Below are 13,066 nucleotides of genomic sequence, written 5' to 3' on the forward strand. Positions count from 1 at the left end.
ATTAGGAAACAAATTCCAATCCTTATTGTGATAACTTTTCATATTTATTGTTACATATTTAAATGTTTTCCTTTGCTTTCCTCTGTTGTTTTTTCCAGGTGGTCACTGATGTTGCCAGCAAAAAAAGAAAAACAAACTACAAGCACTCTAAGCTACATAGTAGGACATGACCAAAGTTATGAAGAGCCTGGAATGTTAAAAAAAATAAACAATGTTAAAACAGAGAGCCTATTGTTATGTTTAAGTTTAAAATAAATATTTCTTTTATATTGTGGCATGGTAACTACTTACATTCAGCGATTACAATATAAAATATTGCAATAGGAACAGGCTTTTGGATAACATTTCCTAGAACAAAAAGTACCACCATCCAAATCAGGACAATTTGGGCACATCTTAATTTCTTGTTATCCAGTTTTGCTTATTAAACTTAAGCACCAGGATAGTGCAGCCCTGATTTTGCTCTCTGGACAGTGCTTTGCTGCCAGCCCCTGCTGTGGCAGGATTAATAAAGTGTTGACTGACAGATTCTAACTATAACAGCTGCTTTTAGGGGTTATCATGTGTGAAAAAGCCCCTCTGGTCCTCTGAAGAAAGCAGACTCACTATAGGTAAACCTTTAATGACATCACCCAGGTGCAACCAACACTTCGGAAGGCTTCATAAATGTGTGAGCATTTGGAAAGTGTACATCCTACATATGGCTCCTCCTTACCAACATCAGGCTCCTCCAGTTCCATGCCCCTGGACAATGAGAAGAGATTACATGGAGATTTAGGTGCTAGGCTATTTGAAAATTCTCTTCCTCTCCTAATAAGTTTTCCTATATAATCCTATCAAAAAAGTATTTTGAGGGCTCAGGGTAAGTAAGGAACTGAGGGCTTGAAGTCACCAAATCCAGAAAAGGCTTACACAGGCTCAGGGTTAGAGCTCAGAAAAGCAGATTTAATTCACAGCATCCCAGCTCAGGAGATGGAAGAACACACCTTGAAGATCCCAGAAAGAAAACCAAGTATGTAGAAGGCTAAAAAAAAAAAAAAAAGTGTGAAAGGAAGACAGAGCTAGCAAATCCTCTACGAATAACTAATAAAATATTTTCCACTTAAAGTGGCCAACTGACTCTAGCCAAGAAGACATCTGGATCATTTTCCTTCCTTGCTGTGCTGGGATGGTTTGGGGTAAATCTCACATCACCAATGACATCACATCACATCACCTTGCAAAGCCCACTGAGAGCTATGCCAGAGTTGGTGTTAAATTTTTATATTTTCCACTCCAAGATATGATTATTTTAGAAATCTGCTCAGTTTGGACAGATACAATTATCTGATTAAAAAGAGAAGTCAGAGAAGACCTTACAGTCAACTTATCTCAGGTGTTAGAGGGTTTGACTCCTTGAAATCAGGAGTTATTTGTCTGTTTGTTGGACACTTCCCACCACTCTGCAGTTAGCACCATATAACACACTGAGTTTCAATCTGTTCTTACCAATTTTCTGCAGACAAATTAATCTTAAAATGATTACATTTAGGAAACCTGCCACAGATGCTCAGCTGCAGAAATATATTTTTCACATGAAAAGCTTTCCAGATATGGTGTTAGTCCAAGAGTACCTGACTTACATCAAGTGTTATTTTGAAGTGGTGCTAACAGATCTCCTTTCTTGTTGGTTGTGATGTTTTACAGGTGGTAAAACCTGTACAACTTAAACCTCTGCTTAACAGCATTCTTTAAACTTAGTGGACAAAAAGCTGCACCAGCTGTTGAGATAAAATAGTTATTTTCTTAATATCAGCATTTTGGGTTCACTGGTTAATATTTTCCTTGTTCTGTTGCATAGAAAGCTTGTGCAAACTGGGACAAAATGACATGAGATCTACAAATGTCCTATCAAAATGCAGAACTGGAATCCTCCCTTGAGTCACTTGAATACTGAAAACCTGCTGTCTTAGTAAAAGATAAATATGTGCTTATTATTCTTTCATTAAGCCCTAGAAACAAATGCAGCATTACTGAAGATGGAAACAATTTTGTTGGTATCACTGGAGCCAGAATGAACCAGAAATGTCCACATAATCCTCTGTGACCTCTCAATTATTCCCACACAGTGTAACAGTCATTTCACAGATTGCATCACAGGGAAATGCAATTTAAACTTCTTGTCTTCTGTGTTCTCATCCCTTTAACTTTCTTACTCGGTGGTCATTGAGGCAAATTAATCTGTGGTGGATTTTAGTCAGAGGAAGGGTTGCAGCAGAGACACTTGGGCTTATTGTGAGTCTTTGTGTTCTTCCTACTGCAATTTTTCATAATGATTTCATTCCTGTGCCTTGTCTGACCATCAGAGGAACAGGCTTTGCACACAGAAGGCAATGTATTGATTGCTGGCTGTGCTGGAGCTGCAGGGGAAGTAAGTACCCTGTATCTACAGCTGGAGCTTGCTGGAGTAAAGAATCCTTAGTACAAAACATTTGCTGTAACTTCCCATGGATAAAAAACACTTCAGTAACAAAATACAGCATTCCCAAAATGTAGCTTAAGACCATTTTCACTGCAGTATTTACAGTTAAGTATAACTGTTTTCTGAGGCTGAGGGACACCTATCAGTATCAACTCCTGCTTCTAAAATTCACGCCTACACTTTTATATTTTCTATTTCTCTCTTACTTAGAGTAATCCAAAACCCTGTCTCAACAGAAATAAGAAAGTTTGTTTCATCAATTTTTAAAATTAATTGCCATACAGAGTAGCATCTTGAATCCTTGAATGGGCAAAACATTCCCTGATTTTTACCAGTACCAAGTTTTGGTTTGTATTTGCTTTTATTTCTGAAATTGCATTAGACCCAACCCCTCTTGTTACACCATTCTTAACACCAGACCAGCTATAACTTCTGCCTCCTAATATTGACTCTTTTTTAAACACATGCAGTCTAATTACATCATTGCCCTTTGGTGTTACATAAAATTCACAGGTGTGTAGTCAAAAAAAGGTTCACTGTAGGGTGGCATGTGAAATATATTGGCATGAAGAAACACCCTTTTTAACTGGGCTGGTCATATGATTGGTATTTGGCAGAGACTCATAGCATGACTCAGTGAAATCTTTTTTAACAGTGAAGCTTCACATATAGTAAACATTCCCAAGCACCAGGCTGGATGGTTTTATTTCACTAAAGCAAAATCCTATTATATTAAATTATAATGTGGAAAGTTAATGGATGCAGCTCTTTAAGTTTGCACCATCTGTTCCACCCTTTAATTACAAAAACAAAAAAGTACAAGTCACAATCCCATCATAAAAGGAAAAAAAAAAGAGGACTAGAAGTGATTTGGATGCCTGGGTGTGTGACTGCCAGCATCTGCTGCATGGTTTCACTTGACAGAATGCTGTACATGTTGCTGGTAGCACCCCTATTTTAAAAGTATTTATTGGTAGTTTCAAGTGGAAAAATGGTTAGTCACTCCCTCACCTAGAAATCTTATTGTTCAGTGCTGTGGTTCTGACTTCATCTTAGACACAGCTGCTTTGCAGGAGAAGTGAAATTACCTTTGGGCTTGCAAGCCACCGAACCCTGTAGAATCTTCTGAGGCAAAAGAGGGTACAGAAACATGTTCAGTGAAAAACCACATTCTAGATACTCTTTGTCAGTAATTTTTAGAGAGGTTATCCTCTCTAGCAGCAATATATATATATATAAATTTATTTTTCTTTTTCTTCTGAGCAATACGTAGAAAGCATTTGGATTTAAAACATGAAAAAAATGCCAGTATCTGCATTCAGTGACACTGCCCAGAAGCCTTTCCATTCACAGACATAGGAAAATAATGAATTTGTTCACCTAATAGTCATGACTTTTTTTGTTAAAGAAACCTTATGCTTTGAAAAAAGTGTATTTCAGTTTAAAAATATGCTCATATAAGTAGCAAAATTACTACTAGCTGTAACACTTCACAGAAGGGGAGGAAGGAGTTGAAATGACCCTGAAAATCTTTAAACAGATACAAGAGGCATCTCCTGCCTCCTGACCTGCTCAGTAGCCCATGAGTGCCTCTGTTCTACTGGTTTAATAGGACAGAGTAAGAGCAAGAGTTATTTTCTTGAACAGAAGTGTATTAAATAGTCACATAAAACCTGAGGAACTTGTTTGGAAGAAGTCAGCCCTATCTTAGTGCACACACCTTCACTGTGGAAATTATTTAGTTGGTGTATTATCTACCATGAGTTATTCTGGACAGATTTTGATACATTTGCTTGACAGTCTCCAGTTGGACACTCTAAGCAAATTATAGCAATAGTCCCTTTACCAATAATATTTCTTTTACTACTAGAATAATGAATAGGAATGATTTTGTACTGTAACAGATACCATTTTTTAAAGGAAAGTGCAACTATAGACAGGACAAAGAATGCAATTTAAGAAAAGTAGATTGAGAAGCTTCATCTTGAAACAAGAACAGTAGGTTTTACACTTACAATGTTGAGTTTAATTTGTATTACAGCTTTGGTGACTGGAAGATGCTGTTTCTGAAATAAATATTCTTCTGAGGAAGTTCAGACAGGTTTTTGTAAGATTATTTTGGACAGTAAAATGTGAATCAAATTTCAACTTGCTGTGCAGTGTCCCAGAGCTCTGGGCCAGTGATTCTGTGATGGAAAAGTCTCCTCCCTTGTTTGTGCAACTGACATCTGTCGTGACAGACCCACTTGTTCAGTCCTGCAATAAATATATGTTCATTATGGAACTGGAAAATTCTAATTGCTCAAGTTAATGACAGTTTTCTGCAACCAGTTCTTCTCTCTGATAATACACCTGATATCATTATCTAAACACAGAGTAATTATTCACCTGATGAAAACGACAGTCAGAATTTCATTGATCTTTTCAGTTTGCAATCTGAAGAGGAAAACCACACTGGTGAGGTGTAAAAATTAACATCATCCTTGTGCTAGATGTGCACTCCAGAGAATAAATCACTCTGTACCACAGCAGCAAGCCAGGTTAGTACTCCTGTCTTTGAACACACAGACACTGACAGCTTTTTGATGTGCTGACAACGAGCAAACTTCAGCTACTTCAGTCACAACTCAGCATCACTTGGGCAGCCCAGTACAACCCCAGCTTTTAAGCTTCTAAACTTTTATGATTTGTTGGCCTGGGCTTCCAGCAGCTGTGTGTGTGGGATCTGTGTGACAGACATGCAATATTATAGAGCAGACGTGCACTCTGGGGCTGTCACGAGGAGGGTGTTACTGTGCCAGTGAACATGCTCAGCAGTTATCACCAATGCTATATACACCCAAAAGAAAGTTGTATTTTTCTTTTCATTAGATCTATTTTATACACAACCTCAGGGGGAAAAGCTTCTCAGTTTAGAATGATGTTTCCAGAGCTTATGAGGTGTTGTGGATCATCTGGCTAAATCCAGTTCAGCGAGGCTGAAAAGGAGGAGGAAAGGAAGCTATGCACAGGAAAAAGGATAGAGGAGAATGGCAGCCAGGAAGAATGAAGGTAACTTTGCAGCAAAAAAGACTTCAATCAAGGAGGGAGGTCACAACATGCAGCAAAATAGGAGATGAAAAAAATATAATTTGTTGTTTAAATAGAAGGGTGTGCTACTGTCATCAACAGAGATGGAGAATTTGTTATAGTTGAAGGAAAGTATCTCATGGTCTTAGGATCAAACACTGCCTCTTCCCAACCATTTTTTATTATTCTCAAATTGCATGAGTTTGATGGATCTGATGAGGAAAGGTGGGGAAAGCTGACCCAGCTCAGGGCTGGAAGAATGGAAAAATGGAGACAGTGCTTTGCCTATGCACACAGCATTACTAATGAGGAAGCTCAGGTTTATCAGGTGTAGCTCCATCCACCTGCTGATATTCTCTTTCCTAGTAATTGACCATTGTTATTTCATTTTCAATGTTTATATATTTACTATTATTACACTCAGAAATATTTTGACTGTCATTGAGCTGGCATGAGTAGTAGTTTCTGCTTGGGCAATATATGATTACCAAGGACACTTATGCTCAGGATTGAGGTGTGCTGACAACACATGACTTAATAACTCCAAACACCAGTCCACAGTTTTTTATTTTCATTAATATCTTAATTTTCATTCATATCAAGCTGGCTCTCAAACTTCACTCAGAAAAGAGGTGGTTCTAACTAGGCTCTGTATAACCCAGCTACAGTAGAACCAGTAATTTCAGGTTGCTGCAACATGCTCTTCCACTCCACCCTTAAAATAAGACTTTTGGTGAGAACAATGTTAGGTAAGGCTGAAAATGAGATTTGGAACAATAATAATTATCCAACTTGCCAGCTATTTTTAATACCTAAGATGGAAGGCACTGAAATTCTGAATGATAACATACAAAGAGCAAAGCACAGGAGTGCATCCACCTATTACAATGAAACCTGATTCAGTAAGAGGTTAAAAAGAAGGTCAGGTTATTATTTGTAACCAGCTATTACTTATAATACACTTGTTAACCACACTGAAGAGAAATCATGATCTAAGAATAAGTGTGCCTGTGCAGTGAACAGATCACAGCTCTCCTTTGTCCTTTAGCACACACACAAATAGGTTTCAAAAGAAATTTTCCCTCCCCAGTTTCTCTATTCATAGGAGGCACTTAAACAGCAGCCTGGACACAGTGCTGCTTGGAACTGAGCTTGAACTGATGCTGAGCTGGATGGCAAGGCAGCAGTTCAGCCAAGGCATCTTTAGCAGGTTGTGTGTACCTGTTTTGTCATAAAAGACACCTGTGACACCTCTCAAACACTGTGGATATTATACATAACATGCTTCTAGGAGTTGTGCATACACCCTGACTGGGTTCAGGATCCCTTCACTACAAGATACTGGCAGTGCTATGAAAGAAAAATGCATTTACCTGGCAGGAATACCTCACATCTTGCTGAAATCCTTCCTTTGCAGTCTTTCTACACCCTAACTCCCAAGTTGCTTGGCTCAGGTGAAGGTCATTATGACAGTAACTGTGATACAGCATTAACAGAAGGAAATATCTGGGAAAAAAAAAAAAAAAGGAATAGCTATAATATGCTGAGAATCTCATTCATTTACTCAAATTAATAAGCTACAGAATGGCTACATCATGTAGGCATTGCCTGGCTTAAGTGCAAGAGGATTTCCAGGGCAAGAGAAGAAAAAGAAGCACAGAATCAAGATGAGTCCTACTTACTGGCTGAACTGCACTGTATTTCTCCAATGTCTCAGCACTTTGCAAGGGCACAGTTAAAGAGCAAACAAGGGCAAGACAACAAGGAGAGCTCAGGCTTAACACCCTGAAGTCTGCAGGTACAGGTCTTGGTCCTCCTGGATTTATAGGCATTTAATAGGATTGCAGTCTCGTTCCAAAGAAAATGATGCTCATTATGTCCCCAAAGCCTCCCCAGCTCCATTAGCCAGCTGCCTTCTTTTGGATTAATTACTGCATTTTGTGATAAGTCTGTGCACTAAAAATGAGGAGACAAAATATGTCCTACAGAGGTTTTTGACCTAATTCAGCTGTGACATTGTGGCTGAGATTTCACAGAAATGAACAGTGCAGCAGCCCCTTGCTAAGATGCTGCCACTTGAAAAACAAAGAATTACCTCTTACAAGTCCTAAATTTTTCAGATTCCTAAAGCCAACCATCTGAAAGGGAGAAACAGAGGTTCCTCTGTAGTGCAGAGCTACAAAAAGCAGATATGTATCTGTCCCATGCCTAGCACAGGAAACATAATGTAGGAATAGTCTGTACAAGGCATGTGGGATGTGCCAACTTTGTCTCATTGATTATAAAAACACATTTTGGATCATATTATCTCCATGACAACTGCCTGTACGTATTAATAAATAATCTGTTGTGTGCTTAAACCCCGTTTATGGAAAAGGCTGAACAATATGAGAGCTCTTCCAAAGCAAGTACTTGTAATATGAGCTATGCCACAGCAGCAATGAGTAAGCCTAAAGCCTCCTAGCACAAACTCAGCAGGACACTTCACAGATATTTACATTATTTGCTTACAAGGAAGGAATGTGCCCAAGTGTCTGCTGAACTGGGATCTCTGGTCCCTTGACCCTAAATGCTTCTGTCATGTTTGGCAAACTAGTTAACTTTACTACCTGTTTCCTCAACGGGGCTGAAATCATCTATTTGTCCATCTGGTGACAATATTTGTCCTGGCAGGGATAATATTTGTCAAGTACTCTAAAAATCAGAGCTGTTAGAGGATATGTAGCACTTGTAGAAGTGAGGAGGAACAGGGACGTACCTATTCCACCAGTGCTCCTCCCCACCCAGACAGAAACAGCAGCAGGCAGGATGCACAAGCTGAGAGCAGCACCCAGGAAGCAGGTAGGACAAAAAAGAGTTGCAAAAAATTAAAACCCCAACGTTTGTGAAAGAGAACTTTTTTCCTAGCTTTTTAAAAAGACAATTGACTGCAGAATATCTGCCTCCTGTGGTTTGAAAACGTGGGTTTTTTTTTTAGAGTTACTTTCTAACTTTTTATTCCAAGAAAACTGTACACTCCCTGCATTCTCTGCAAGACCAGTGAACTATGAACCAGCAAATTTCAAGTATTACATTTTGCAGCACATAAAGTGATTACCAGCGAGGTTCCACCCTTCACAGAAGGCTTGTAATTGAACTTCTGATGTGACCAGGCCTCAGCTGATAGTGGAATTACTGATGTCACTGACCTTGTCGTGCACTCTCTGGACTCTGGAATGAGTCAAATATACAGAAATAATATTTATTCATGCTAATGTAATACAAATATCTGATGTACATAGCCTTGCTCCTAGTTCCCATCTTTGCCATCATTCTGCTAAGAATCATGTTTATCTGATTTAATGGATCTATTAAGACACAAAACATACAATGTTCTATCCCAGTAAGGGGTTAGTATTAAAATATGCAAAAGATTACAGGGTGTATACTTCTGACTTCATCTGAGCAGGAAAAGTCCCTTTCCCCATGGAGGCAGTTGACTTCTACACTGAAATACCAGAGTCTCTACTCTTTGGTTACCAAAAATGTATTAATCAAAGACAACCCTACATCAAAAGGTGGGAACACATTATTACAATATTACATAGCCTTGCAATTCTACATTTAGTATTAAAACACCATAGCAACAGACACGTCAGGCAAGCACTGACAGATAACCAATAAAATATTCAGAGAGAGGTGTGAAAAAAACCCCAAACACTAATGTAAATGTTCCTTACTCTATAATGCTTAATTAACACTACATCCACATAGTTGTATGATGCCCAGCAATATAAAACTGCATGTTTAAATACTGACTACATTCCACTATGAGGGAAACTGAAGTAGCTTGTGAGATTATTGCAATTGCTCACACACACACACACACACATCAAGGAGGTTCATTTCAGACCGTTACAGCACTAAAGGTGGTTCTGCAAAAAAGCTGAATAACCTGCCAACTCGAAGCATGTAAACTAAGTACTGTCAGCTTGATTAATTAAGGAACTCCTTGGTAAGGAATGCTGTAGAGATGAAATACTTGTCACTGACTCAAGTGCTAGAATTGGGTAAAGTGTGGACTACCCCTGACTCATCATGGCAGCCACACCCCATCCATCTCCTTAGTTACAAACCACACACACACACACACACAAAAGCCTAGCATATATTTTCAAACTAAACACATAGTATTATTACTGCTATCTCACAATTCACAGTTTAATCTGACTGTATATCTGACTTACTGACAACCCCCCAACTTATGCAACACAGAAGGTATTGTTTCATTATTTGGTTCTCCTTTGGAGGCTCAGGTAATTAAGGAAAAAGAGAAGAGCAGCCCTGATTCTCTAAACTATTGCTTATGACTCAAAAAGCAGGAGGGAGGTATGAGATCTGAATTCTGATCCATGGTATAGACCATTCAAAACAGTATGAGGATAAAATACAGAGCTTATGCTCAAGATGGAAATGGAAAACAAGATTTTCCCTTTCTCAGTGAGTGTCAAGATAACTGAATCCTGAATCCAGTCCTTGCCAATGGCATGTATTCAGCTGCCAGCAGAGTGCTGAATCACCTTCCCCTCCCCAAGTGGAGTTTGTCCTGGCATTAAAGACTTGTGATTGAGTCTTACCAAACAAAAAGGGTTTCTTTCTTAGGCAAACACATTAAACACCATGATCCTGTGAATCAGCTGAGGGGGGACTGGGAACTATCACACTTGTTCTAAAGGCAGCAGCAACTGATAGTGCAGTCTGTAAGGAGCCCTGCCTGATCCACACTAGCTGTGTTTTCCCCACGCCTACCAGATAAAACATCACAGGACTCTGGTTGTAGTTCCATAAACAAATAAGCCAGGTTACTGGTTTCCTGCTTTTGAGAGGGTTTTGTGTCAGCCCTCACTCTGCCTTTCCTACTCCAGGACCACAGACTGGCAGTGGGCAATGCAGTCCTACCCCCTTCTGAGCACTAGGATCAGCACCCAGCACACTCATTTTTCAGCTGGTTCAGCTGCCACAGAAAGCCCAAAAGTTACAGCAAATAACCCAAACCACGGTGATGCCTTCAGCTGGACCAGATGCTCTGCACAGCTCTTGTCTGACCTGGCCCCTTCTGTCACCCTCACCCCATGCATCCTTTCCTGTGCCAGCTCGAGCCCACATAGAGAAGTGGTGAAGGGTACAGATGCAGCAAAGATCACTTTTGTCAAGTGGAGCAGGTATTTTTGAACACTCATTTTTGCTGGCAACAGAGGGGAAACAATGTTGGGAGAGGGTTGTCACCACTGAGCATCAATCAAGAGTAGAGAACATCTTGCTCTTGACCAGAGTTCAGCAAGGTGCTGAAGCACTCGTTTCTTTTGAGATTGAGGTACAAAAGCTAAATATAGGTTCTGATCTTTCCAAATGTTGTGGAAAATAAGTGAAAATAACTGTAACTTTTGTATACAGAAGTACAATTAACTATAAAACTGACACCATGAGGAGTTTAAAGATGTCATCTACTCAAGTCCCACCAAGAATTTCACTATCTGTATGGAAAATGCAGAGTTAAAAGTTGGTCTCAAAACATCTTAGTATGTCAGAGGGTCAAGAGCTATTAGAGGAAACAAACTTTGGTTTGGCAAGTTACACAAGAGATTATGTTATTGCTTCATGTTCTTTGCATTTGTTTGTTCAAGATTATTTTGGGAGTTCTAAGGAAGATGTGCTACCAAGTAAATTCTCGAAAACGATCATTTTGCAGTGAATAACATTTTTTCTTTCTACAGCTCTAGGTATAACACTAAGAACATCTGAAGATGGAAACTTAAATAAAAAACATTCTGGGAGAAAACCAAAATGCCAGAGTTAGGTCATTCAAACAAAGTGATGTCTACTAGGAGATTATGACACCCAGAAACCGAGACTGACCTGTGAAAGCAAACATTCTTTTCCCCTTGCTCATGACTTAATTGTTGATCTGCTTCAACAGTGGGCAAAGAATTCAACAATTTAGCCTCTGTATTAGGCAAAACATAACTGAGACAATGAACACCTATTAACTAGCACAGGTCTTTGTAGATTGGATAATGTCAACTGGGCACATTTGGCCGAAATTTCAGTGCGTTTAAGCCATTTTTTGAATTTCACATCTTTTCAAAGTTATTTAAGGGAAATCTTGGACAAATACCTCTATAATTTAAGATGCAAATTGCAACAAAATACATAATCCATCACAGAACACAGCTGTGTGTTTCTCATTGCATCTTGTCTTGATCCTAATGACATCTCTTGCTGTGGGTAGAAAGCAGGTGTCCCGGTACTCTATGACAAGTCAAGATTCCCCACCAGTTTTCTGCCTTTTGCTGAAAGCTTAAGCTGTGCCTCACTTATTCCTTTTCTTAAAAGGTGACAGCAAACCCAAGCCTCCCCAAAACTCTTTAAGTATAAAGAAAATATTCTTTCAGCTTAAAATAAAAGCAACAGTGTCTTTTTATCCAAGCACTACATGGTGGTACGAGTGAGATGATACTGAACACTCATGCTTGAGCGGAAAAGCTTTATTTCTAGGTACCTACCACCACCAAGTGCCTTCCAATTCCTTCTTCCCAGGGACACACACACACAGTTACTCTGCTCAGGACTACAAAGAGACGCACAAATATCCCCTCTCCCTTCACTCCCTCGACCCCCATCAGACATTTGGCAGCCGGGTGCCGTGTCCAGCCTGTGTCCCCTGTGCCCGCTGCCTCCTTGCCCTCACGGCTCTCCGGGGTAGCTACCGCCGTGCCACCCCGGTGACAGCAGCCCCGGTGACAGCAATCCCCTGCTCCCCACACCAGGGCCCTTGGCTCCCGCTTCAGGACTGCGGGCGGGGAGGCACCGCTGCCCCTCACACAAAACCCCACCCGGGGAGGGGCACAACCGGACTAACCCGCACCGGACTGCCGAACCCGCACGCCGCACCTCACGCACCGGGACGGTACAAAAGCCCCTCCCGGCCGCCCCTTCCCTCCCGCGCAGGCGCTGCCGCCGCCTCACCCGCCCCCGCCGCGGTACGTGGCGCAGGCGCACCGCTCTCTCTCTCTCAGCCCCGTCCCGCTCGGCTCTGGCTAAAGCGCAGGCGCCGTCCCGCCCAGAGGCTGCGCAGGCGCCGTTGCCCTCCCGTGGCGTCTCCCTCCTCCTCCCCGTAGTGGGAGCCGAGGCGGTGACGTCAGGAGCGGCGGCCATTACACGGTCTGGTGCGAGGGAGCGGGCGGCAGAGCTGCAGCAGCACAGGGCGCCGTGCCGGCCGCTCGACTCGCAGCGCTCCGGGTCGCCTCTTCCCCCTCTCCTGCCCCGTTCCGTCCCGCCGCATCGCGGACGCCGCTGTAGGGAACGCGGATCGCAGGGGCCTCCGGGGTGGTGCGGCAGCAGCCGGTGAGGAGGGGGAGAGCGGGATGGAGGAGAAGGTCTTCACCAAGGAGCTCGACCAGTGGGTGGAGCAGCTCAACGAGTGCAAGCAGCTCTCCGAGGGGCAGGTGAAGAGCCTCTGCGAGAAGGTGAGGAACGCCCGAGGGTGCGGGGATGTGG

At 41.5% G+C, this 13,066-nt stretch overlaps 1 protein-coding gene and 1 long non-coding RNA gene across 7 annotated transcripts in view; one reads left to right on the forward strand and one right to left on the reverse strand.

Annotated features, from left to right (window-relative positions):
* Window positions 1–12,477, reverse strand: LOC115599044. Of its 5 annotated transcripts, none has more exons than XR_003988109.1 (6): window positions 12,429–12,477; window positions 8,628–8,740; window positions 6,904–7,036; window positions 4,477–4,717; window positions 3,473–3,583; window positions 10–187 (listed from the first exon to the last, which is right to left on the reverse strand). It is a non-coding gene; the product is annotated as an uncharacterized LOC115599044 (long non-coding RNA). The 5 variants fall into 5 exon arrangements; XR_003988107.1 differs by having other exon boundaries at window positions 12–187; window positions 3,473–3,586; XR_003988108.1 differs by lacking the exon at window positions 4,477–4,717 and having other exon boundaries at window positions 1–187; window positions 3,473–3,586; window positions 8,603–8,740.
* PPP2CA (protein phosphatase 2 catalytic subunit alpha) overlaps window positions 8,296–13,066 on the forward strand; it is a 20,812-nt gene continuing 16,041 nt past the window's right edge. Inside the window, exon 1 of one of the 2 annotated variants that reach the window (XM_030458865.1) lies at window positions 8,296–8,371. In XM_030458865.1, the coding sequence (XP_030314725.1) occupies window positions 8,339–8,371 (33 nt within the window). In that variant the 5' untranslated portion in view covers window positions 8,296–8,338. Of the gene's footprint in view, window positions 8,372–12,584; window positions 13,036–13,066 lie in introns of those variants that run through there. The other variant, XM_008495476.2, reaches the window with a different exon arrangement.

This window comes from Calypte anna, chromosome 13 (genome assembly GCF_003957555.1).
Source record: "Calypte anna isolate BGI_N300 chromosome 13, bCalAnn1_v1.p, whole genome shotgun sequence".
NCBI lineage: Eukaryota > Metazoa > Chordata > Aves > Apodiformes > Trochilidae > Calypte > Calypte anna.